Source organism: Lepus europaeus, chromosome 18 (assembly GCF_033115175.1).
Source record: "Lepus europaeus isolate LE1 chromosome 18, mLepTim1.pri, whole genome shotgun sequence".
NCBI lineage: Eukaryota > Metazoa > Chordata > Mammalia > Lagomorpha > Leporidae > Lepus > Lepus europaeus.
Genome location: NC_084844.1, coordinates 67,752,766 through 67,780,222, shown reverse-complemented (window position 1 = coordinate 67,780,222; position 27,457 = coordinate 67,752,766). Strand labels below are relative to the sequence as shown.

General features: G+C 48.5%; 1 protein-coding gene and 1 pseudogene across 1 annotated transcript; both read right to left on the bottom strand.

The window, feature by feature from the left end:
- Positions 1–7,815: 7,815 nt before the first annotated feature.
- LOC133746945 (leucine-rich repeat-containing protein 37A-like) lies at positions 7,816–16,899 on the bottom strand. The gene is given in 7 exon segments (XM_062175145.1): positions 7,816–7,909; positions 7,999–8,135; positions 11,171–11,301; positions 11,304–11,364; positions 11,680–11,979; positions 12,728–12,960; positions 16,782–16,899. Coding segments are annotated over 7 exon segments (1,074 nt in total).
- A 2,125-nt stretch (positions 16,900–19,024) lies between these two features.
- LOC133746944 (rap guanine nucleotide exchange factor 1-like) lies at positions 19,025–20,496 on the bottom strand (annotated as a pseudogene).
- Positions 20,497–27,457: the final 6,961 nt, after the last annotated feature.

Genomic DNA, 27,457 nt, shown 5'->3' with positions numbered 1-27,457 from the left:
CCCGCGTCCGGACCGGACTTCAGCCAAGGCCAAGTGCAACTGGCCGACCGCGGCGCGGCAGGGCTGGGCTTGACCCCGAGGCGCGCGCCCATTGGCCCGGGCGGCCCACGTGACCGCCGGATCGGGCCGCGGCCACGCCCCCTCCCCGGGGCGCGGCCCTCTGCGGAGCGCGCAGTCCCGCGCTTACTTGCCCGGCTGCTGGGGGGCGCTGTCCCGGCGCTCGAGGCTGCGCGTGGCTTGTGGGGGGGATGTCGGGGTGTGCGCGGCTGGAGCGCCGAGGTGGCGGGGTGCGGAGCGGGGCCGCTGGGAAGCGAAGCCTCCGGGTGGCTCCAGGAAGCGGGGAGAGGCGTCTTGGAGCAGCGGCGGGGCCGAGGCGCGGCGGTGGGCAGCTGGCTGAGAAGCTGGAGTCAGGCAGGAAGCGCCCAGACCCCGACGGGTCGCGGCCCGCGCCCCCCGAAGCGCTCTGTGGAGGCGTGCTCCCCTTCCTCTTCCATGTTGTGGCTCTTCAGATGTGGCCGGATGCGCGGCGGGCAGCGCTGGGCGTCGGGGTCCCGGCACCCACCTCCCCACCCTCGCCCTGTCCCCCGGGCTCCGGCTCCTCCCTCCGCGGATCGGCCGCCCCCACCCAGGCAGCGCCTCAGTTCCTGCGAGGTGGCTCCCCTACCCCCTCTCCCCCGGGGCAGGGGGCCGAGACAGCGGTATGAGTGGGGTCAGAGCTCGTGGAAAACTGTGCACGGGTCGCAAGAATTCTTTGCATGAAAACAAGCTTATCTCTCTATCCCATTTCTCAGGAGCTTGTTGAAGTATCCTAATGCATGCATTATCCTCTTCCATCCTTGCATGAAAGAATTCTTTCGGCCGCAGGTCACCTGCGAGCCCCCACTCCCCGTGTTATAGCAGAACCCCCAAGAAGGAAACCCACCCGCTTCCTCGTTGCTAACCCAGTGGGGGAGTTCCCGGTTCTTTCTCCTCTGCACTCAGCGGCTGACCCTGACCCATGCCACCTTCTCCCCGCACCCTTGTGGTCTTTTAGCTCAGCAAGTCCTCTGGGTATTCCTTTGCTAGCTCTTTCGCGGTCGCTCAGTGTCGGAGAGGGCTCTAATCCCAGTCTTTCAACTCCCGAGGTACAATCAGCTGTGTCCTCTTCGTGTCCCTTTGAATGTTTGTAGAAAGGCTCAGTTACCCTCCTTCGTAAGCAAACAACACACGATGCGCCCTATCTTGAGAAGCGGCACTGTCCTTTGTCTGTTGTACTCCGGCGGGGGTCCTTGGACTCACCCTTGAGTCTTTGGCCCTGATCTCCAAAACAGGCCTCCGTTGAACCCAACCGCTCTTATTTCAAGTCACAGCCATTTCCTCCTGAACTGTCCACACCAGTGGTATCTGAGTGACCTCCTTTCTTGCGCTCCTGGCTTTGTGAAGGTGATTTATCTGGAAACCTCATCAGCGGGATTCCCATAAAGTTCAGCTGGCAAGGGGCACCCCCAGGAAATCAGCAGGCGGTTTCTGGCTCTTTCTATAGAGGAAGAGGAGGCAGGATTATGTCTTCCCAGGTCAAGGCAAAGGGCATAGGTGCTCGTCCGGCCTCTTGGTGTCCAGCCGAGGGTGTTGTAGCCGCTTCTGAACTCTCATACCGCCCCTTCTTCCTTTGACGTTTGATAATCTTAAGAGTCGTACGGCAAGGAATAACTGAGAGCGGTTTCTCTTTGATGACTGGACTCTCATGCACTTTGTGGAAGCCTGTTCTCCACCTGGCTGACAAGCCATCTCTTAAAACATACCCTGACCGTCGTTGCCCCCTGCTCAAAACTCGCCAGTGTCCTGCTAGCACATCTAGGATAAAACCCAAACCCCACGCTGAGTTCCCCAAATCCTACGACCAGGGCTGGGCCAGGTCAAAGCCAGGAGCCCACATGGATAGCAGGGGCCCAAACACTTGGGCCATCTTCTTCTGCTTTTCCCAGGCCATTAGCCGGGAGCTGGGTTGGAAGTGAAGCAGCAGGGACATGAACCTGTGCCCGTATGGGATGACGGTGTAGCAGGCTGATTTACTCGTTATGCCCACAATGCCCACCCCACCCCACCCTCCCTGCAGTGGTTTTTGGGCATTTGATGAGTGAACCAGTAGTTGGGAACTCTCTCTTTTCTCTCCCGCTCTCAAATTAATAAAAAATTAATTAAAATATCAGTCTCTACTACTCTGTCCCTTACCCTGTTGTACTTTTCCTAATAGTATAAATGGAGTATGAATTTGCTTATTTGTCTTAGATGTTCACTGTACTGTTAGAACCCCTAGTGGGCACTCGGTCTTTATTGAATGAATGGTACACTTCTACCTACTCTTGCCTGGTCTTGGCCCTGCCAACTTTGTGGCCCTTTCCAATAGCCTGTGTTTGGAGGTTTCTTTAAGGAGGTTCTTGGTGAAGTAAGGACATTGGCAAGGCTTCAGACTCTTCTTCACTCCTCGTTTTTGCTTGCCTGCTAGAACTAAGCCAAATCCAAACATCAGTCCATGTGGAGCATGTGGGGTTAAAGTAGAGAGGTGAGCGGGCTTTCTACATTTCAGGAAAAAGCAATAGCTTCCAACACATAGCAAGTCGGTAGAGAACTGAGGTTGGCTTGGGCATAGCAAGCCAGCCATCCAATGTCAATGTCTAGAACTGTCAAGATTTAAATTAGCTCGAAACTCATCACAGAGTGTTCTCAGTTATCTTCTTGATTTGACCCATCAGAGTCTCCAGCTAGAAACTCCGGGTTGAATAAGCCTTAAGCAAGAGCAACTTATCTAAGATAAATTGAGACAGGACTCATGCTACCAATCTTTTGGAAATATAAATAATGGGGACATGCATTTGGCCTAGAGGTTAAGATATCCACATGCCACATGGGAGTACCTGAGTTCAGTTCCCAACTCCCTCCTGGTCCTGATTCCAGCTTCTTGCTGAAACAGACCCTGGCAGGTAGCAGGGATGGTCCAATGGGGAGACCTGGATTGAGTTCCTGGCTCCTGGCTTTCCAGTTCAAGGTTGCTAGCTATTGTGGGGCTTTGGAGAGTGAACCAGCAAATGGAAGAACTTGTGATCTCTCTCTCTCTCTCTCTCTCTCTCTCTCTCTCTCTCTCTCTCCTTCTCTCGCTCCCTGCCTCTCAGATAATAAATATTTTTAATGAAAATCAGAGAATAGGAATCAGTATCACCTAAGATGAGGTCATCTTCCAGTAACAAAGAGCTGCTTCTCCTTCTGAGAATAAGATGTAAGGATTTCTAGAAAGAGTACCTAGGGTTCTGATGTCACAATCACCCAGAGTTTGACTCTTTACCAACACTTGGACATTATTTGTTGGAGAAATTAATGGATAGTGTTTTGTTTGGCATACAGGTATTAAAAAAAAACACATCCAGGGGCCAGTGCTGTAGCACAGTGGGTTAACATTCTGGCCTGAAGTGCCGGCAACCCATATGGACACGGGTTCTAGTCCCGGCTGCTCCTCTTCTGATCTGGCTCCCTGCTATGGCCTGGGAAAGCAGTAGAAGATGGCCCAAGTCCTTGGGCCTCTGCACCCGCATGGGAGACCCAGAGGAAGCTCCTGGCTTCGAATCGGCACAGTTCCGGCCATTGCGGCCATCTGGGGAGTGAACCAGCAGATGGAAGACCTCTCTCTCTGTCTCTACCTCTCTCTGTGTAACTCTGCAAATAAATAAATCTTGAAACACACACACACACATCCAAACACTTTAATAGAATAAGGTGATATATTTGGGAATTCTTTTTTTTTTCTCCTTCAAGATTTACTTGTCCTAAAGACAGAGTGACACAGTGAGAAACAGAAACAGAACAAGAGAGATCTTCCATCTTCTGGTGCACTCCCCAAATGGCTTCAACCACTAGGGCTAAGCCAAGCAGAAGCCAGGAGCCAAGAACTCCATCCAGGTCTCCCACATGGGTAGCAGGGGAAAGTCCTTGGGCCATCATCTAACGCTTTCCCTGGTAGAGCAGCAGGAAGCGGGCTGGGAATCAGAGCAGCAGGACTAGAATTGGCACTGTGATATGGGATGCTGGCCTCGCAGGTGGCAGGGGGCAGAGATGGTGCTTGACCCACTGCGCCACAACACCACCCCCTTGAATATTACTTCTCTCAGAAATGTGGTAGATTATGGTCATTTTAGTATGCCTGCCCGTGTTTCTTTCCAACCCCCCTTTTCATTTCAAAAGGGCACAGTGGGTTAAGCTGCCACCTTCAATGCCCACGTCCCGTGTGAGCACCAGTTGGAGTAGCAGTTGCTCTGCTTTGGATCCAGCTTCCTGTTAACCTAGGAAGGCAGCAGATTATGCCATCCACTGGTTTACTCCCCAAGTGGCCAGAATAACTGGAGCTGAGCTAGCTGATCCAAAGCCAGGAGCCAGGAGCTTATTCCAGGTCTCCCACATGGGTGCAGGGGTCCAAGGACTTGGGCTATCTTCCACTGATTTTCCAGGCCATAGCAGAGAGCTGGATCAGAAGTGGAGGAATGGGGACTCAAACCAACATCCCATATGGGATGCTGGCACTGCAGGCAGTACCTTTACCCGCTACACCACAGCGCTGGCCCCCACCATATACATCTTTAAATCCTCCTTTTGTTAGGTTATTACATTTTAGGCACTATACTAAGTACTTACACAAGTGAGATAACATGAAGACTGCACAACAGTGCTTGGAAAATGGTACATGATTATACAGGTGCTTCCATCTTCCCAACAACTCTTGCCATTTAGAAATGATGACCCCTATTGTGTGGATGAGGGAGATTAAACTGAGTAACTTAGTTACTTAGTTCATGCTGTTAATAAGTGATACAACTACTTAGGAACTTTGTGAGAAATTGTCTGTGCAGCTCTTTGTTCCCTGGTGAACAAGAGCTGAAGGAGGGCAACTTGGCCTTTTTGTGCATTCTATCTTTTTTTTAAAGATTTATTTATTTATTAGAAAGTCAGAGTTACAAAAAGAGCAAAGGAAAGGCAGAGAGAGAGAGAGAGAGAGAGAGAGAGAGAGAGAGAGAGACCTTCCATCGATGGTTCACTCCCAAACTGGCCACAATGGTGGGAGCTGTGCTGACCTGAAGCCAGGAGCCAGGAGATACTTCCAGATCTCCCACGCAGATGCAGGGGCCCAAGGACTTGGGCCACCTTCTACTGCTTTCCCAGGACATAGTAGAGAGCTGGATCAGAAGTAGAGCAGGGGGGCAGAGCCAAGATGGCGGATAGTGAGGACGTGCGCCTTAGTTTGGGAAAATAAAGTTTCATAAAAGTGGAATTACTGTAGCCTCAGGAAAAGACTCAAGAAAAAAACTGCAGAGGAAACGCTTACGGATCTAGTGGATGTGACACAGAGGACCTACAGGGAGCCCACCGTGTGGAAAACCAACCGCGGGAGATGAGCCGAGCCGCGGGAGACGAGCCACAGAATCTCGCCAGCGTGGGAACCAACGGAGGGTAAGACAAAGACCTCAGAAACCCGAGACATTGGGGGGGGGGAACAGAGGCCTCTCCCTACACTCACCAAGCAAAACAAAGAGCACCGCCATTTTACATATGTAAAGCACAGCCAAACTCAGTAACTTTAGCAAAACAGAACACATTGAGGGCTGCATAAACTCTTTGTGTGGTCCCAGGGGTAGATCAAACGAATACTGACAGAGGCCAGATTTCAACTACCCTCAATTCCACTCCCAACTGAGTCAAAAAAAGAGAGAGAGAGAGAGTGATCCAGCAAGGAGCAAGGGAGTGAACAATCTGGGAGAGTTGGTCTTTGCAAGGCTTAAACCTGAAGAATCAAGCATAGCTCTCTTTCCACACCCATCACAGCCTCTAAGGATCCAACAAAGCAGACAGCTCACTTAGAGGCATAGTATAACGAGAAAAAAAAAAAAAAAAACACCAGAGCAAAAAAAAAAAAAAAAACCATAAATTATCTCCAACATGCCAAATAACAAACATAGAAGCCGAGGTAATAAGAGCAAGGAAGACACTATGACGCCCCCAAATGAACAAGACACGCCAATGCAAGATTATGAAGATGAAGAGATAGAGGAAATGCAAGAAGCGGATCTCAAAAAATTGATAAGAACATTGAGAAGTTCTCAAAAACAAATTCTTGAACTACAGAAATCCTTAATGGACAAGATAGAAAATCTCTCTCGTGAAAATGAAATATTAAGGAGGAATCAAAATGAAATGAAACAACTAGTAGAACATGAAACAGTGATAGTGACAAAAAACCACAATGAAATGAAGAACTCAATAGATCAAATGGCAAACACATTAGAGAGCCTTAAAAACAGAATGGGTGAAGCAGAAGAGAGAATTTCGGAATTAGAAGACAGAGAACAGGAAAGGAAACAGTCAAATCAAAGAAAAGAAGAAGAAATCAGAAATCTAAAAAATACTGTCAGGAATCTACAGGATACTATTTAAAAACCCAACATTCGGGTTCTAGGAGTTCCTGAAGGCATGGACAGGGAGAAAGGATTAGAAGGCCTTTTTAGTGAGATACTAGCAGAAAATTTCCCAGGTTTGGAGAAGGACAGAGACATCCTAGTACAGGAAGCTCGTAACTCTAAACTTTCAAATAAATAAATCTTTAAAAAAATACTAGCAGTTTTGGATGTGTGACTTTGGGCAGGTCACTGCCATGCCTTGAGCCCTATTTCTTTATCTGTCAAATAATGTTAAAGGCATTTGCTCCCATGGATTGCTGGGATACGTGATACAAAAATTTAAAATGCTTGACATAGAGCCTGGCAAAAAGTAGGAAAATCCTGAATGGCAGTGGCTGCTGCCACTGCCCATTGGTTTTTGTTTTAAAAAGATTTATTTATTTATTTATTTTAAAGGCAGAGAGAGAGAGAGAGAGAGAGAGAGAGAGAGAGAGAGAGATAGAGAGGGAGGGAGGGAGGGAGAGAGAGAGAGAGAGGTTTTCCATCCACTGGTTCACTCCCCAGTTGGCTGCAATGGCCCGAGCTGAGCCAATCCAAAGCCAGGAGCCAGGAGCTTCTTCTGGGTCTCCCACATGGGAGCAGGGGCCCAAGGACTTGGGCCATGTTGCACTGCTTTCCCAGGCCATAGCAGAGAGCTCGATCAGAAGTGGAGCAGCTGGGCCTTGACCAGCTCCCATATGGGAGGCCAGCACTGCAGGTGGCAGCTTTACCCGCTATGCCACAGCGCCAGCCTCTGCACATTGTTATTAGTACCATTTTGTCTCAGGAATATTGGTTACTTGCTGAAGTGTTTCTCAATCCCAGTGACGAACTTTGGACAGTGACTTGGGAGGTATTATGATCCAAATATTCTGACCACCCCAAGACCCTCCGAGACCGACCAGAGGAAGTGGGTCCTCTGTGAGCCGGAGGTCTAGTCCCCCTCTGTTGACTGGTTCTCAGTGATCCAGGGGAGAGAAAGCACCAGAACACCTGGTATTTGATTTAAAAGTCTGTGCCTTGAGGATGTGTTTTCGGGTTCTTGGAGACTGACAGGTTTAAATAGATGAGTTCTCAATACTCCTCTACTTCATGGAGGAAGAGAGGTGAGAGTTCTTGCTGGTGTTGTGCCCCTGTGGAGGGCTTGACTCCCTCCAAGGCTTCTAGAAGTGGTCCTGCTTTTCTTGCCTGTGGCCTCTGTTACTGCATATAGTAAATATTTGACAACATTTTAATTTCTCGCCACCTGGCTCGAATTGCTTATGAATACAACACCCATGAATGTAAGAAAATAAGTATTTTATAAGCACCACTGAGGTGCCAATATCAGAAAATAGGACTTGCAGGTGACAGAGGCGGGTCACTCCATGTTTTCCTCGGGGGCTTCGCTCTCTTCACCTTCTGCCAAGGACTCTGGAGGTGGCGTCTTCTCAGCAGGGCCCTCGCTGAGCTCCCTGTGAGAAGAGAGCAGAGCAAGGCTTCCCCTCCTGCCGCTCTCCCCGCCTCCCCAAGCTCGGTACGGTGAAGTGGCCCTGTCACGTACCCTGCGTCCTTGTCGAAAAGCTCTTCCTTTATGGAAGGCTCCTTGTACAGGGGCAAGTCCTCGGCTTTCTTGCATGTGCCACCGAAAGGACTGAGCAGACGCCTCAGCCAGAGTGGCCACCTCAGCCGGAAAAAGCCCTAGGAAAGAGAAAAAGACATGTGAATTGTGCATTTTCCCTGCTGTCTCTGGCCACAGACTGCAGCCTCCTCCCATTTACCTGAGTCTCATCTTCCAAACACTTTTTAGGCTCTTGTTCGTAAAAGCTCCTTGGGGAAAAACACACACAAGACCATTAGAGACTAGTGGCATTGTTCACTTCTCACAGTGTGCATCTCCGGTCTTCCTGGGACGACACATGCACCTCAGCCATCACTGCAGTGAGCAGTCACTACAAGCCGGGGTCTCAGACACAATTCCCAGGGCGCTGGGCCAGATGCCCACCAGCAGCAGGAACAGCACAGCCAAAGCCCCTCCCTAGCTGCTGTGTCTCAGAAGGACCCCTGACAGCACATGTCTCCATGCTGGCCCTGTCTCCCCAGCCGTGCCTGAGGACCAGTTTTGCTGGAATCAGGCAAAACATTCGGATGGGTAGTCTTCTGCCTCTGGCAATGTCCTCATTCTAAAGTGAGCAGGTTTAAATAGAGGAGTTCTAAGTACTCCTCTACTTCTAAAATTCTAATGTAACAATAGTCAGACTGATACTTACGTTGAAGCTTTTTCTATGTCTTCTCTTCATCTTCCTCTATGAGAGTAAATCTGTTTTGTAAGGAGAAGTAATCATTATTCACCATAATGATACTATCTCCAAATTGTTTACCTTCCCTTTCTTTCTCTAAAAGTCTTCCCTGCCCAATAAGATAACTTTTTTTGAGGACAGGAATTCTGTCTTGTTAATAGTTCTCACTCTTCCACAGTCCTTGGTCTTGAATGCCTCTGGGTCATAATACATTCTATTGAGAGCCATTCATCAATGAGTCCTCTTAAAAGTGGAATGGGAGTGCAACGTCATGCATTTAATATATACAAATTTGGGAACATGGAAGTTGTAGTCCTTAAACAAAATAAAAAAAATCTGGAAGAAAACAAAGTGGAGAAGAAGGAAACACCCTTAACCTGCTGAAAGTATGGACCAGAAACCTAAACAATGGTGTTTTAAAGGCAAAAACAGGAGTAGGATACTTATTAGACTGCTACTAGTCATCATTGTTGAAAAGGCTGAAATCAATGCAATAAGAAAAATAAATGGGGTATAATTACTACAAAGGAAGAGACAAAACTGTCAACATTTGCATAGGAGATGGTGGACAACCTAACAAAAAGCCCAAGATAATCAGCTGGCATTTTGTTGGACAAAACGTGTGGGTCTGGGGAGGTGACTAGGTGCTGAGTCAGGAGAGCAGTACAGTGGATCTCCTGTTTGTTTCGACCCACCAGTGACTAGAGGGAAAATGGAGTACAGAGCCCTTCTGTAATAGCAATAGAAAGTAATAAACTGTCTTGGAATAAACTCAACGAAAGTTCTATAAGATTTATATGATGAGGATGCTCTTCTGAAGCCCATAAAATGTCATGTTTCTAGGGTAGCATAAAGAAGCCAGTTCTCAAATTAATCTACAAATTCAATGCAACTTAACTCAAACCCCAAGAAAACTTTTTACAAAAACCAAGAAGCTGCCATCCTTTAGGGAAAAATATATGAGAAAAACTACTAAATTTATGAAAAAGATTAGAGAGCAGGAGCTTGCCCTGCACTGAAACTGTGTAGTGTTAGGGTGGGCACTGCCCGTGCTGGTCTCTTTCTCATCTCCTCTGTGCTGTTATCACTTACTTCTTGAGCCTAGACATGTCTTTTAAAAAACTTTCATTGAAGATATACAGATTTCATGGATACAGATTCAGGAACATAGTGGTGCTTTCCACCTTACCCTCCCTCCCACCCACACTCCCATCCCTTATTCTTCCCCCTATTTCCATTCTTATTTTTTATGAAGATCTATTTTCAGTTAACATTATACTCCTAAGATTAACCCTACACTAAGTAAAATGTTCAACAAATAATATGAAGAAAAAAATTCACTGTTCTTCAACAGTCCAGACAAGGGCTATTTAAAATCATACATCTCAGGGATTTTTCAGTATGGTGGCATAGGGAGGCAGCTTGCTTCTCTAGTCTAGGGGTGGATAGTTTAAAAAAAGTGGAAGGAGGGCAATCTCAGGGAAGGTTTAGGGGGAAAATGGTAGAGGAAACTCCATGCAAATTGGATGGACACTGTGGACCTATGTGGAGGGTGTGGACTTGCACAGTTTGAGATCCCAGCAGCTGAGAGCCTCAGCACCAGCTTTGGAATGAGGTGAGACCATACTGCAGCAGCTCAAGCCACTGGCAATAAAGCTGTGCGAAAAGCCTGGCATGGGTCTGGCTTGGAGCCCTGTGGAGGTGGTGCACCTGCCAACCTAGAGCAAAAAAAAAGAGGGGGGTTTCACGTTTCTCTCTCCCTGACCACAGGCACTGGCATGCTGTAACTAGCCAAGAGAGGCACCATTTTGGAGATACGTAACAACTGCTCGAGCTACTGACCACGAACCCAGCAACCAACCTAGAGGAGATGCCGGACTCTGGGAGAATTGACAGGGGGCTGGGTGCTTGTGACTGTGGGAGCCTTGTGTGGTGGGACTGTGAAAACACTGGGCTGTGTGGGAGGGTGCAGGCAACCTCCACGGAGGGAACATATTTAGAGTAGCTTGATGCAGGAATCAGCTGCAGTGCATCAGCTGAACTTATTTAGACAAAGTCTTAGACATTGGAGCAGTAGGATGCTACGTAGATCTAATGTTTCTGTAAGATAATACTTTTGTCTTTTGGCTGCGTCCATTCTCCCAAGGGCAGTGACAGTTCCTAATCTCATCATTTCAGCAATGAGGAAAGAGTTCAGTGGTAGAAGAGAGTACATCAAATCCCTGACATAATTTTGGAGAACTTCTACCACTTTACTCTGGCTTTCTTACACTTAACCTCTCCAAATGTCCAGTCCCTTGTTATCTTGGTTCCAGTTGCACAGAGATTTCCTGAGAGTGCGGTTCCTTTAAAAAATCTGTGGAATGTGCTTTTCAAGGAAAAGAATAAAGCGCATCTCAGTCTTGGTGACTAAAGAGGAAGGTCAGCTCGTGGTACGTGGAAAGTGGCTTTGATGTTCGGTCTGTGGATTCCGAATCTATTACAAAGGAAGGATGCACTCTGGAAATCTGAACGAGTCGTCCTTACCTCAATGAGACAGAAGATGATAACCAGCATCATGACCACTCCGTCACAGATATTGCCACGATGAGCTTGTTGTGATAGCCATGATCTTGAGCTCCTTTTGCGAGCTAAGAAAGAGCACAGTTTAAAAAGACAGAATAAAGCGCTAGAAAATATGAATGCTAAATATTCAGATCCCCATTCTTCCAGGTGAGTGGCTTAAAAGATCTTAAAAGACCATACAAAATCTACTGTAATATTATAATCTTGGTATTACTCATTTTCTTCTACAGTGTGTTAGGTCTGCCTCCTTCCCTAAAGGAACAAAGTGTCACCGTCTTGGCTAAACTTACATTACTGAGACAAGATCTGGACTGGGAGCCCCTGGTCTTCCCGTGTGGGGTCTCCTAAGTGATGGAAAGGTGCAGGTCTCCTGTCCTCACCTTACTCGACTCCTGCTCTTTCTTTCCACTCGGGGCTTCTGTACTCTCATTGATATAGGTCTCAGTCCTCCACTGCTCTGTATCCCATTCTTCCTTGGCTATCTTTTCTTCCTGCTGCTCACTGAGGAGCTTCATCAGGATGCCTGTTTTGGAGATGAGCTTGGCACAGGGCAGTTGCACCTGGGCCTCAGAGCAGTCCATTTTCAGAGTGCGGATGACGTGAGAAATGAGCCTTCTCACGTCAGTGTTGGGGATGAGGGGCTGTAGCTGCTGATTCAGCTGAATTTCCAACTGTTCCCCCTGGGACAGCATCACGGGGTAGGTGAAGCCTGCAGGTGTGGTGGGGGCTTCAGTGCCCTCACTGGGGTATTCCCACTGTGTTTCCTTGGTTTGGTCCACAGTCGGCATTAGGTTGAACTCGGTCCCAGCAGAATCTGTAAAAGACCTGCCCAGGATGTGTTTCTTCAGGAAAGAGGAGGCTGCAGCCTCATGTTCCTTTCTGAGCAAGCGCTCCATGTGCAAGGAGTTTCTGAGTAACTCCCTGGGCCTCTGAGCCACTTGAAGCTCCTTCAGCTCCCTGGAGCCTGCTCTCCCAAGCCTTCTTCCCCCCATGCTCTCCGCAAAGGGCCAGGTGCCCTGTCTCCTCCCGAGTCTCTTCCTCGTCTCCTGGAGGTGCCTTTTCCATAAGCCCTTTGGCCCCTTGATGACTTAGTTCACTCTCTGCAGCCTGTACCCCACACTGGGCATGGTTGCCAGGCTGTTCTGCTGTGACGGCGCAGTTTCTGATTTCTTTAGGAGGATTTGAGGGTTAAATTGAGGACCTAACAGGATAGGCTGCATAAGCATGGCTTTTTTCCTTCTTAACCTCACCAATTTTTCCTTGAATTTCTTCATCCAACAAATTCTCTAGGAAATAGAGCTTTCTCAACTTTTTTCTGTAAGGACGAGAGGGCCTTCTTATGTGGGTTTTCACGTAGCTCAGGGACTTATCTCTCTCTTGCACATTTGAAGAAAGCAGTTTAATGTATGGTAATAATGTTGATTCTACATTTTGTAGATTTTCCTCTGAGAAATAAGGCAATAGATAAATCAGTGCACTAATAACGTCACTTCCATCGTTGAAGTCCGGCTGTTCACTCATGTGGCTTGGGAAGTCCACGCTGTTTCTCTCTGATACTGGGTTCTCTGGCTCAATAGTCAGCTCCTTGCTGGTGTCGTTCTTCTGGGCTTGCAATATCTTCGTGAATGCCCCCTTTGGGGTCCCTATGGATGCTTCTTCAACTGTCAAAAAAAGAAGAGGCTGCTTTTTGGTACAGAAGACTGATGGGACAGCTTTATGTCAGTCCACAGCCCTACACTCTGATCAATTAAATTAGGAGTCAAATCCAATATTTGGGGTACCACTGAGACTTTAGAGAGAAAAGTAAAGCCAAACTCAAACCTACGAAATGGCAACAAAAAAGGAGAAAAGGATATTTTTGAGAGTGGCATTCAGAAGAGTTCGCAGTGTTAAAAAGCAGTAACTATGATCAGTATTATTTCATTGGTTTCCAGTGACCAACCACTCCAGGCTTAAAATAAGGCTGGAAGACAAATTTCCCCACCCAGCTGCCCCTTGTGTGGCTCTGCCCCTGCTTCTCAGCCACATCATTCCACAGTCCTGCCTCATGCTGAGGGAGCACAAGGCTTCCTGCCTGTTTCCCTCCCACTCTCCCTCCCTCCCTGTGGCACTGTGTTCTTGCTGCCATCACAGGTGTCCATGGCCAAAGATAGGCATGTAAGGGGAGTGAGGGCAGAGATGGTCAAGCCAAGGGGCCTTGCTCCTCACCTCAATGTGTTCTTGCCCACCTATGTAAAGGGAGATTAACTAAACTAATCAGATCAGGTAATGTAGGGTGCAATCCCTCATGGAACTGTTAAGAGGACATATCCCCCTTTAAAGAACGTGTTACTGAATTAAATTAATAGAAAACATGATCAGAACCCATAGGTGTGTGTTTTCCATAGCAACAAGCAGAAGAAGAGTAACCTTAGGCCTTAATCCTTGTGAATTTGTGTTTATCATAGGGACTATCTTGTTCATTCTGCCTTTTGACTAGCTCCTCAAAATTACGAACTCAAACTGTGGTGACCAGGATGCAGGGACGTGAAGTCACTTGCTTTATGTCAGCCATCTGCAAGTGGGCATGGTCCTCCCACTGTCCCCCTTCTGGGGGGGTTCCCATGGAATCCACCTGTGCAGTCCCAGTATAAGCAGCTGCTGCTGGCACAGGTGGATGGTTACCAGCATCCCATATGGGCACCAGTTCTAGTCCCAGCTGCTCCACTTCTGACCCAGCTCTCTGTTATGGCCTGGGAAAGCAGTAGAAGATGGCCCAAATCCTTGGGCTCCTCAGGGAGACCTGAAAGAAGCTCCTGGCTCCTGGCTTCGGATGGGCACAGCTCTGGTCATTGCAACCATCTGGGGAGTGAACTAGCGGATGGTAGACCCTCCCCCGCCTCTCCTTCTCTCTCTGTGTAACTCTGACTTTTTTTTTAAATATTTATTTATTTATTTATTTATTTTTAAACTTTTATTTAATGAATATAAATTTCCAGTGTACAGCTTATGGATTACAATGGCTTCCCCCCCCCATAACTTCCCTCCCACCCGCAACCCTCCCCTCTCCCGCTCCCTCTCCCCTTCCATTTGCATCAAGATTCATTTTCAATTCTCTTTATATACAGAAGATCAATTTAGTATAAAGATTTCAACAGTTTGCACCCACATAGAAACACAAAGTGAAACATACTGTTTGAGTACTAGTTATAGCATTAAATCAAAATGGACAGCACATTAAGGACAGAGATCCCACATGAGGAGCAAGTGCACAGTGGCTCCTGTTGTTGACCCAACAAATTGACACTCTAGTATATGGCGCCAGTAACCATCCTAGGCTGTCGTCATGAGTTGCCAAGGCTATGGAAGCCTTCCAAGTTTGCCGACTCTGATCATATTTAGACAAGGTCATAAAAGACAGAGTGAGGATAGTAACCAATGATCCTAAGAGTGGCATTTACCAGGTTTGAACAATTATACAGCATTAAGTGGGGAAGAGGACCATCAGTACACACAGGTTGGGAGTAGAGCCATTGGTGGTAGAGTAGAGGTTATGATTACAAAGGAATGAGGCCCAAGTGCACTAGACAGGGCCTAGAACAAAGGACAGAGTCATTATTAGAGGAGCTAAGAAAGGTGCTGTCTAAGCTACAATGAAGTTTTCTGATTGAGAGGCAAATAGAACCTGATAGAAGGGGCTTGATAATAATCTGGTGGGCTTCAGGCCTTGTAAATTCAGAGGCCCAGACCTATCTATCTCTTCACATGGGGTATATCCTAAGGGAGGTGTGAACCTCCTAGGGGAAGGCACTCTATTGACTTTCATTACTTGGCTGGCCTGGGAGGAGAGCTGGCCAGGTAAAGGCAGGGGGCATCTCTAACAAGAAATTTACAGTTCTGCCTGCAATGTTGCTGACCCTACTTGACCATCCCCTCAGCTGCAGTGGTCACTTTGGAAGTTGGGCTGAGTGAAGGGCTTTTCAGCTTGGAGCCAATAAGATCTGTCGCTCTGACCTGGGCATCCTTCGACTCCAGGGCAGGTCCATTTCCAGTGATCCAACTCTTGGCAGAGCTGCCAGGGCTCTTCACAAGCTGACTTCTGCTGAAGCCCAGGCTTACCACATTGAAAGCCACTGCAGTGGACTGGCCTGTTGGGTCTCCTTGAGGGCAGATCACTGTACAGATCAGCCATTAATAGGCCTGCCACCCATTGCTTCTGATGCCGAGCTTTCTTTTCCTCCTGGTTTGTGTTAAAGCAGACCAGAGGATGCAAGTCAAGGGAGTGCCCGTTTCCCATCTCTAATCTTCGGTGGCCTGAACTACAAGTCTATAGTCACAGGCATGTTCTGTAGTAGTTTTTCTAAGGTAGACAATGCCCATGAGGAAAATTATATTCTCACTTTAAAACTTTCTTTCCCTTTGGTCTGAAAGGGAGGTTTTTTCTACTTACTGTATACTTCGCTGATGGCGAAGTGAATCTAGCTATGAGATTATTATTTGAGTTCTTATTTTGGCTATGCTATTGCAGAAAAATGTTAGCCATCTCTTTTATAAGGTCTAAAGATTAAATTGTGCATCCTACAGATTCCTTCATAATAGAGTTAGTTTCCTACCTTGAAGAGAATAGAGAAATGAAAGAACAAGTTGGGCTTAGAATAGAGAAATGAGGGAGCAAGTCCTAGATCGCTTGCTGACAATTTAAAATTATAAACTCATCAACCAACAAGAGGTACTTGCTTACTTCACAGTATTTTTGAAAGCACCTGTAGGATTTTACAAGTAACTCTGACTTTTAAGTAAATAAATGAAATCTTTTTTAAAAAAATATATGACTTTTATAGATTTGTGTTCTTTGCCAGCTGGAATTGCATGTGGCTTTTAAATTATGAAGTCTTATGAATTTAACTTACTTTCTGTACTTTGGTGAGATTTTACCTTTTAAAAATATAGGCAATGTGAACTAATCCAAAATGAGTTAGTCATTTTTAATGTCTGTAGACATTATAGTATATTTAAAATATTTTAGATCTGTTTACAATTATAACAGAAGATGTTTTCTCAAAACTTATGTTGAATTTTAGCAGATGAATGTGGAGAATATCTTATTTTGATACAGTAATTGTTAACAGAGGTTTTTTTTTTTCTGAATAACATAAAACTACTCAGAAATAGCACATTCTGCAATTTATCTGATATTTATAGGGTTAATGAGTGCCTCATATAAAGGGGACTGATATGAAGCCTGTGTGGAATCCTTTCAAAAACTCACAGAAATTAGAATTAAAAGGTATGTTTATTTCAGCCCCTCAAATTTCTAAGTCTGTGCATGTTTTTCATAATGCAATTTCAGAGATTCCTAGGTGGCGGGTTAGGGAATGACATACCGCACTAGACTAGGGAGAAACATTGAAAAAAAAGTGTAGGAAGTGCACTCTCATGGGGAGGGGGAGAATTGGAGAGAAAACCACACCCAAAATCCTTCAAGAAGAGGAACGCCATGGACCTGTGTGGGGGGTGCAGATGCGCAGCATGAACACGGTCACTACAAACGACTGCCACAGCCTGGAGCCCGAGCAGGTGGCAGCTTGGAGATGGAATGAGACTTGACTGCAGCAACCCATGGTCGTACAGCCAGAGGGAGAGCGTTGCTTGAGTCCAGACAGGAGCCCTGGTGGCTGGCGGTTGCTAGTGGTCGCCCGAGGACCCAGCAGAAGTAGAGGGGGCACATTGATCTGGCGCCAACTTTCCCACAACAGTGCCTGCTGCCCAGCTGAGAAAGGGCGGGTGCCATTTTGGGTTTGAGTGGGATCTGCAACACACTTTGTGTGCGCATACAGCAAGTGGCTGAGATGGGATGCCATCTTCTCGGCAGTACTGGTGGCAGAGCCAGAGAGAGAGAGCAACATTCAGCCAGTGGCTCTTGTATATGTGTGTGATCCAGGGATTCTGCTGCAGGGAACAGTCTACAGTCCCCACTGACTTTGAGCCTAGCTGGGAGGTGGCTGGGCAACTACATAGGATGCAGCCTCCCAAAATCAAGACGCCAAGGCAGAGCTGTCTTGGGGAACATCTGCCTCTCTGTTGTCTGGGCAGGCTGGCAGGGCAGAGAAACCTCTGTACCCAGCAACTGTGAGAGCCTTGTGCGCTGAGAACATGGGGACTCAGTGCAGGGTGCAGCTGGGTCTCTGGGCAATTACTGGGTGCGGCTCCACATGCTCAGAGCTCCTTGGTTGCCTAGAGCCGGTCATTCCAATGGGAACTGTGCTCACAGTGGGGACTGTGCAGATCATTTGTGTGGTTCATATGGTGGCATGGAACACACTGGGGACTAACACCTGGGCACTGAGATCTACCACACCCAACTTGGGTGTTACCCTGGCTACTCACCCTACCCTGGAGCACTGACCAGAGCTCCCTGGCCACACCCACCACACACCTCTTGGTGTGCACTGAAAGTGCAGATATTCCACTAAGCCACAGAGGCACAGCTGAAAGATGAAAGCCAGCAGAGGAAAAAAAAAACCCCAAAAACCCCAAATCCACAAATGCCTAAAAACAAATGCAGAAATTCAAGAAACAAAAATAAGGAAGACAGGGGCCAATGTTGTGGTGCTGTGGACTAAGCCTCTGCCTGTGGTACTGGCACTCCATACGGGCACTGGTTCAAGTCTCAGCTGCTCCACTTCCCATCCAGCTCTCTGCTATGGCCTGGGAAAGCAGTAGAAGACGGCCCAAGTCCTTGGGCCCCTGAACCCATGTGGGAGACCTGAAAGAAGCTCCTGGCTCCTGGCTTTGGATTCTCCCACCTCTGTCCATTGCAGCCATTTGGGGAGTGAACTGGTGGATGGAAGACCCCCCAACTCTGCTTGCCTTTACCTGTGGCTTCCCAAGCCTGGAGGGGGGTGGCATCCACAGGTAGCCCAGGAAACACCTGCAAACACTGAGGTTGGGGACACTTTCTTATGTCCCACTTGCCTGATGCTTGGGTCCAGGATCACTGCCAAGTTCTCCCCAGGCCACATGACCTCAGATCTTCTGTGTGCAAGGGGCAGGATTCTGGGCCCCTGGGTGGCAGAGCGCCCCCCATAGGACACTCAATGAGAGGGTTCCACTCCAGACACTGGTGGCCACCGGCAGGGGCTCAGTGGTTTCTTTCTTCCTTCCTTCTTTCCTTTCCTTTTATTTCTTTCTTTTACATGGCAAACTTATAGTTGGAAAATAATTAAATCACAAATATTCAGAGTTTCAGCTCTACCTCAGGCCCTAATATTAAGGTGTCTGGTCCAAGAGGCATCCTCAGTACTCCTGCCGGGCATCCTCCAGCCCTTAGTCACCCTGCAAGAACTCTGTGCGCAGGGTCCACACACACACACACGGGATGGGGGACAGCCAGAGAGCCTGGGGAAGCTGTTCTGAGGGGCTCAGATGTCCATCTGACTTCCCGCAGGGGTCACTGCACTGCTGGCCTGCACACCACAGTGCTCATCCCTGGGCCATGTGTGTGCAGGCCAAAAGGTTAGCTGACTGCCCCCTAAAGGGAGAGGCACTCGGGCTCTGTGGAGACTGGATGTTTCACAGAGGCTGCACAGCGAGGCCGGCTCTCACTGAGCTTTGACAACATTCACCGGCCACAGCCCATGGCAGAACTAGGCTCCCCCAAGTGGCCATGAATCTGTGGTCCTGTCTGTTCTGAAACAGTGAGGCCACCGATTTGGCTCTGGGCTGAGGCTTACTGAAAACGTGCCACTACTTTAGGTTACAAACGCATTTGCTGACATCAGCTCTGTAAACGCTTACTGTGTTTTTCTTCTCTGGCTTGGGAAGTGGTTTTTCTGGGTCACCCGCGGATTCAGGAGCAGCAAAATCACCCACAAATTCCTCAGGGGCTAAGGACGCTACTTGCTGAAAGGGGAGGATCGCAGCGAAGGGCGTGCAGAGGGCAGGCTGGCCCCCAGGGGTACTGCTAGGAGTGCGGGTCATAGGACACCCTGCAGCCGGAGCTGACCATGGTCTGGGAGGCCGTGCTCCAGCACTTCTTCTCTGGCAGGGCGGGTGGCGTGTTGGTCTGCTGCCTCTCCATCTGGGGACAGCTGCCAAGAGGCAGCTGGAAAGGACGGCCAAGAAACGGAGACCCAGACTCCCCCAAGGACTCCGGCAATGGGCTAAGGTTACAGGCCACTTGCTGAGGTATCTGGTCTGCATTAGAGAGGTCTTGCTGGAGGAAATCATAGTCGGGATCGTAATGATCTAGTGTTTCACAGCTTGTGTTCCAGGAGCACTGCCCACTGTCCTCGCTCAGCTGCTCATCCGACTTGTTGAGCTTGCCGATGCTGCTGCAGGGGGCGGAGAGGTGGGCGACTCCCCCACCATAGGAGTGGCTGCCTCCTGAAAGTCGCCTCTGTGCATGACAGTCAACATCAAAATCCTGCCTATTAATTCCAACAGGCAAACTGGAGCCGCTGGTGGCTCGGCTCATGGGGGCGACCACAGCCATGTGGGTGGGGGATGGAGCCAACTGTCTTGGGTAGCAATGCCGTGGACTATCAACCAGCTGAACGCCAGGTAAAGGGGACTTGGGGGCATGACCTCTTTGTGGATCCAGGAGCAGCTCAGCTGACGGCAGCACTCCACTTGTCTTGCTCAGAATCTCCATCTCTCGGTCTGTCAGGGGCAGCTCAGACTGGCCATCAGGTTTGGCAGCTGGGGAACTGGGCTTCACTGGGCTTGTTGGAGATGGCCACTCCTGTCCCTCGATGGTCAGTGTGACCAGCTCCTTCACTCCGTCCAACACAGCCTTGATGACCCCCCTTCACAGTCGTCACCGTCTCTTTATCTTCTGAGTTCATACCTTCCAGTATCATTTCGTCAGACCAGTGAATGAGGTTGGTGAGCCTTTGTTACCCTTGGCCATAGCAGGGGGAGAGGGCTGAGCTGTGCTGACCGCAAAGGTCGCTCTGCACCAGGGGTAAGATGGCCCCCAGCTCCTTGCTGGCTGACCCCGGAAGGATCTCCAGGATCTTCTTGTCAATGGCCATTTTGTCCACAATGGTCTGAAAGCAGTGCAAGGCATTGACAACCTCCTGCTCCTTCTGTTCCAGCCAGCTCAGATCCTTGTTCCCAGGCTTCTCCGTGGTCTTTGCAGACACCTCAGCCGGCTCCCCCTTCTTTGATGGCGATCTCTTGATTTCGGGCGAGTAGAATTCATCCATCAGCTTCATGGTGATTTCTTGTGTGCTGGACACTGCCCTGTCTGTCCCTGCAGTCTCCTGGGCCCCAGGGTAAGCTCGCAAAGCCAGGTGGGAGGTCCCTGGTGGCTGCCTCTCGGGATGATGGGTCTACGTCGAGGATCTGACGATCTCTGACTGCCACACTGGCAGATTTTCTCTCCAACACAGAGGCCCAAGTCCTCCTGTTGTCCAAGCGGGAGCCACCTTGTTTTAGGGGGCTACTCTCATGCAGCGCCACCTTCTTCATTCCAGCCCTCTGCTCTCGCTCTCACCCTCTTGTGAACACCACCAGGTCAAAACAGGTTCTTTTATTTATTTATTTATTTATTTGACTTGCAGAGTGGACAGTGAGAGAGACAGAGAGAAAGGTCTTCCTTTTCCATTGGTTCACCCCTCAATGGCCGCTGCGGCTGGCACACCACGCTGATCCGAAGCCAGGAGCCAAGTGCTTCTCCTGGTCTCCTATGCGGGTGCAGGGCCCAAACACTTGGGTCATCTTCCACTGCATTCAGAGAGCTGGCCTGGAAGAGGGGCAACCGGGACAGAATCCGGCACCCCGACCGGGATAGAATCCAGGGTGCCGGCGTCGCAGGTGGAGGATTAGCCTTGTGAGCCATGGCGCCAGCCCAAAACACTGTTCTGTACCTGGTGTCCGCCAGCCTCTGGCTCAGTTGGGAACTGTGTCTTTTTTTTTTAAAGATTTATTTAAAAGAGTTGCAGAGACAGAAAGGGGGGAGGGAGGGAGAGAGGGAGGAAGGAAGAGCGAGAGAGAGAGAGAGAGAGAGAGAGAGAGAGAGAAGGAGGGAGAGATAGCTTCCATCCTCTGCTTCACTCCCAAAATGGCTGCAATGGCCCTGGTCTGGGCCAGACAGAAGCCAGGAGCTTCTGGGTCTCCCACGTGGGTGGCAGGGGCCCCAATATTTGGGATCTCTTCCTCTGTTTTTCTCGGGCCATTAGCAGCGAGCTGGATGGGAAGTGGAGCAGTCGGGACTCGAACCTGCCACGTCACAGTGCTGGACGGAAAACTGGCTCTTAAAACAAGATCTGGGTGACGCCACTGCCTAGGGCCCCGTGTCCTTGGGCTTTGAAAGGCAGCACATCCTCAGTGATGCTGACAGCAAGATTCTGCACAGCACTCTACTGGAAGGGCCAGCACCTGCGAGCAGGACTCTGGTGGCCACAAGGCGCAGGAGCAAGGGGCTCAGCGCTGCATTTCTGCACTTGGCCACAAGGGGCAGCAGAGCAGACCAGCGATGGTCCATATTTGCATAGGCGCGATCTTTGCTTTCTGATTGGTTGGTACTGTTTCGTTCATCCAATCCGACTCCCTCTCTGAGCCGTCATTTGAATAGTGAGTCTATAAATAGGCTACTTAGCGTTGCAACGGCCGTTTTGTCTACTCGGTGCTGTTTTCAGTTACAGCCCGAGGGCCGTCCGGATCCCCAGCCCCGACCCCGGACAGGGCGGCGAGCGAGCGGCAGCGGGTGTGGCCGGCAGGAAGGGCGGCCCGCGGTCGTGCGCCAGGTGAGGGCGCAGGTGCGGCCCAGGGCCCCAGAGCTTTCCCGCGTCCGCGCGGCGCCGTCCTCCCGGCTCCTCAGGCCTGGCGAGTCCCGGTGTCCGCGGCCGGAGCGGCGCCGTCGGCCCTGACGCCGTCCGGAGCGGGAGCCGGGAAGGGAGAGCGAGGGCCCCGGGCGTGCGTGCGTCGTGCCGGCGTCCGCGTGGCTCCTCTCGGCGCAGCCCCGGCCGGGCAGGGCGCCTGTGGAGACGGCGCCGGGCGGCCTCGGCCTCTGAGGAGGGAGCGGGGCGGCCGCCCCGGGGTCCGGGCGGTGCCCGCGGGGCGTGCACACTGAGGGGTCAGGAGGATCCGGGAGGAGGCGCCCCCGGGGCGGATGGTGGGGGACCCCGCTGGGCCTCGTTCTTCCGTGGAGCGGGGTGGGGTGGGGGTCACGATGCCCGCCCCGTGCTGAGAATCCTCGCCTTCGGGTGTGTCTGGTGTTGTGTCCGGGGTTCACGGCTCTACTTCGGACTCGTTTTCACTTCAGGGTAACAAATCCCAGCCGCCCTCCCCTCTCTGCGGAGGGCACATTCCAGGACCCCCAGGCGACCCCTGAGGACGCAGATCAGATTGTATGGAACCCTATGTATACCCTGAGTTTTAAATATACATCACGCAAGGTGCATTCGTCAGTTACCCGCAGTGCAGGTCAGGTGTTTAGACGAGAGGTTCCGATGCTGGTTCTGAGGTCCATGTCTCATATTGGAGTACCCGAGTTTGAGACCCGGCTCTGGCTTCCGGCTCTGCCCACTAATGCATAGCTTGGCAAACAGCAGTGACGGATGGATCGTGTCATTGAGCGGCTGCTGCCCACGTGGTAGACCCTGATGGAATTTTCGGCTCCACACACGTGGGTTGTGAGCCAGCAGATGTGAAGTGTGGCTCTGTTTCTCAAGTAAAATTAAATAAATAAATAAGGTACATTAGAGGTTTAAAGCACCAATCTCCTTATAAATATGGGACAGTTGTTATAATTGGTGAAGTGAAAGTAGTGACAGTGTTATAGAGGGCGAAAATAATTATTTTATTTGGAGCTACAATAATTTCTTGGTTCCTAAAACCAATGGGTTATTTCTACCCTTTATAGCTTAAGAAAGGCATATTATTATGTTTCTGAGCATGTTAGCCGTTTTTGCATACTTCCTCAGTGAATAAGGAGACTTAAGGTTCTGTTTTTACCTTCATAAGCTAATATTGTCTTTTTTGAAATTTGTTTTTATTTATTTATTTATTTATTTATTTATTTTTGACAGAGTGGATAGTGAGAGAGAGAGAGACAGAGAAAAAGGTCTTCCTTTTGCCGTTGGTTCACCCTCCAATGGCCGCTGCGGCTGGCGCGCTGCTGCTGGCGCACCTCGCTGATCCGATGGCAGGAGCCAGGTGCTTCTCCTGGTCTCCCATGGGGTGCAGGGCCCAAGCACTTGGGCCATCCTCCACTGCACTCCCTGGCCACAGCAGAGAACTGGCCTGGAAGAGAGGCAACCAGGACAGAATCCGGCGCCCCAACCGGGACTAGAACCCGGTGTGCCGGCGCCACTAGGCAGAGGATTAGCCTGTTGAGCCACGGCGCTGGCCCTAATGTTGTCTTTAAACTCTGTTACAGTGCATGTTTCATGAAATGATTTTAGAACTGAGTGATAGGAAAGAAGGTGATGGATATGAGTGATTTCCTTGTGTGAATGAAAGAGGGATATTATTGATATAATATGGAAGTTTTCCTTGTGTTGTGATTAGTAAGCAGATCCAATGTATAGTGTTAATTCACAGGTTAGACTCTGTTAGGATGGTAGTAGGTTTGGACTATGAGAATGATGCCATTATTGTGAACAGCCACCTGATTAAATTCATGATTGGCGCTGAGGCCGAGTTAGTTAGGTTTGCCAGGGTTCATCATGCTGCTGCTAGAGGTGAAACTGTTTTGTAGTCCTTGGGAAAATAGTGAAGTTTGCCTGTGAATAGAGTTTGCAAGACAAAATAATATTGCTGATATTAGGCCATGGGCCAGTGTTAGAGCTGTAGCTCCTGTAAATCTTCATGATGTTTGAATAAAAACTCTCACAATCACCAGTGTTAATGTGGCTCACTAATGAACAAGTGGTTAGTGATTCTAGATGTGTTTGACAGAGCGAGATGGCGCTTGTTATGAATTTCCTCATAGGGATCCTCTAGGAAGTGAAAAGGCTCTCTGCTCTGTTTAAGGGATTTAAGATTGTAGTGACTCATGTTACGCCGTAGCCTCCTAGGTTTTTTTTTTTTTTTTTGACAGGCAGAGTGGATAGTGAGAGAGAGAGACAGAGAGAAAGGGGTATTCCTTTTTACCGTTGGTTCACCCTCCAATGGCCGCTGCGGCTGGTGCATTGCGCTGATCCGAAGCCAGGAGCCAGGTGCTTCTCCTGGTCTCCCATGCAGGTGCAGGGCCCAAGGACTTGGGCCATCCTCCACTGCCTTCCCGGGCCATAGCAGAGAGCTGGCCTGGAAGAGGGGCAACCGGGATAGAATCCGGCGCCCCAACTGGGACTAGAACCTGGTGTGCCAGTGCCGCAAGGTGGAGGATTAGCCTGTTGAGCCACGGCGCCGGCGCCTCCTAGTTTTAACAGTATGACTGCAAGGCATATTGATCTGGCAATAGTGGCCTCTACATGGGCTTCTGGTAATCATAGGTGAAGACCATAAAGGGACATTTTTGCTTTTTACTATCAAAGTTATTATGCATAGGTTTCCATTTAAATGCTATTTAGTTTCCTCAGTGGGTAATAGTTACTTGGGTTGAAATTACTGTTGATGAAAAGTATTTAGAACAAAATTACTTCTGTGCCTGTGAATGTCATAATTAAGAATAACTATAGATTAATATTTAAATATAGCTTTCATTCATGGAAGTGGTCCTTTAGAAAGGGGATACTCACTAGGATTATTAAGGGAAGCTGTGAGGTGGTATCAGCAGGAGGGTCAGAGAAGAAGCTGGTGAGAGACTGCTTATTTTACAATAGGTTTATTTATAATAAATAGGATTATGAGGTAGTGTATAAGCTCCGTGTTTTTGTTGATTCAGAGTATGATGTTTTTGAGTACATTGTTATGGGAATAAGTGTAATTGTAAGTTACATAATTCGTAGGAGAGGGGTTAAGTTTGTACATTATCTGACCATAAGTGTTGGATGCTATTAACTGTGTTTGGCCCACAGTGGCTTCATAGGCTACAAATACTAGGAGGCAATGAATATACATGATATGATAAAATGAGCATTCAGGATTTCAAGGATTCCTAAATTGAATGGATATAATATTGTGCCTTATAAAACAGAGAAGTGACCATATATCAGTATACTGATAGTATTCCTAGTAAGTATGCAATATATGCTAAAATATTTATACAGATTTGAAGGCATATTGATGATAATAGAATACCTTAACCTAATGGATTGAAAAATTTATTTTAATGATTATACTCATTCTAGTCCTTTTTGAATTCATTAATAGGCTATACCTAGGGCTAAAATGGAAATTATAATTAGTGCTATGGTAAGTGTAAGTGTTGGGTTTTTTATTTGGATACTCATGACAGGAGAAGATGGTAATATCCAAGCTGAATACAAAGGCTGTAATGGCTAAAAGAGAATTTATGGAGAGTAGTAGCTGGGCCGATGCTATAGGATCAAATCTATATGTTGTATGGACTTTATTTTTCTATGTAGATATTTAATTACAGCAACCAGATTATGGTGGTTCCAAGAAATAGCACTAAAGATATATTGATTGTCAGGGAGAGAGTAAGGTTGATTATTCTTTTTCAGGTTAAAACTGAAGATAGGCCGGTGCCACGGCTCAATAGGCTAATCCTCCGCCTTGTGGCGCTGGCACACCAGGTTCTAGTCCTGGTCTGGGTGCTGGATTCTGTCGCTGTTGCCCCTCTTCCAGGCCAGCTCTCTGCTGTGGCCCGGGAGTGCAGTGGAGGATGGCCCAAGTGCTTGGGCCCTGCACCCCATGGGAGACCAGGAGAAGCACCTGGCTCCTGCCTTCAGATCAGCACAGTGTGCCAGCCGCAGCACACCAGCCTCAGCGGCCATTGGAGGGTGAACCAATGGCAAAAGGAAGACCTTTTTCTCTGTCTCTCTCTCTCACTGTCCACTCTGCCTGTCAAAAAAAAAAAAACACAAAAACAAAAACCAAAAACCAAAAACCAAAAAACTGAAGATAATATATTGGAAGCCAGTAGCAGTAGTTAACATTAAAAGAATATGATCCTCATAAGTGAAGGGAGATGTGTCAGGGCCGGTGCTGTGACATAGCAGGTAAAGCCGCCGCCTGCAGTGCCAGATTCCCATATGGGCGCTGGTTCAAGTTCTGGCTACTCCACTTCTGTTGCAGCCTCTCTGCAGTGGCCTGGGAAGGCAGTGGAAGACAGCACAAGTTGTTGGGCCCATGCACCCACATGGGAGACCTGGAAGAAGGTTCTGGCTCCTGGCTTTGGATTGGTGCAGCTCTAGCCATTGTGGCCAATTGGGGAGTGAACCAGTGGATGGAACACCTCTCTCTCTCTCTCTCTCTCTCTCTCTCTCTCTCTGTAACTCTGACTTTCAAATAAATACATAAATCTTTTTCTTTTAAAGAGATGTGTAAGAATAATCAGACTATGTCCACAAATTATGTCAGGCATCAGTTTCAATGCCAAAATGATGGTTTGATATCAAGTGAAATTTTAATTGTTATAAGGTGAGAGAGTAAGATTTATGATTACAAATAGGCTGTGCAATCCTGTGGCTGTAAAGAGTGTTGAACCATCCACAGCCTCAGAGATGGTAAAGGATATGTTGAAATATTCTGAAGTTTGTAGACTTGTAAAATCAGCTCCAAGTTTGATTGATTAGTGGAATTTGTATGGTATTTTTGGTTTCTTCTATGAAACTATGGTGAGCTTGGATAATTTATACTCCTGAGGCTAATAATTCTGATTGTTAGACACAATTCTAGTAGCTTTAGGGCACAGATGCCTGTTGGTAGGTAGCAGCCCCTTTGCTTTAGGACTAGCCAAGAGGGAGAGAATGGATAGAAGAATCCAGCAGAGGAAAAAAACTCCTGATAGAATGAAAAAGATAATTTCATATCATAATCCTGGCCCCTAGTTGTATGCTCTCAGACAAATATCATCATCCTTGGTATATTGTTAGTGTATTAGTTCCTAGGCCAGGAATGATAGAGTAAAAGAATTAAAATGGAAACCTATCACTAGCTGTATGTTAGAAACAGAGCTGACAAGGGGTTTTGTGGTGTAGCAGGCTAAGCCTCCACCTGCAATGCTGGCATCACATATGGGTGCCAGTTCATGTCCTGGCTGCTCCACTTCCAATCCAGCTCTTTGATTCTGGCCTGGGAAAACAGTGGAAGATGGTCTAAGGA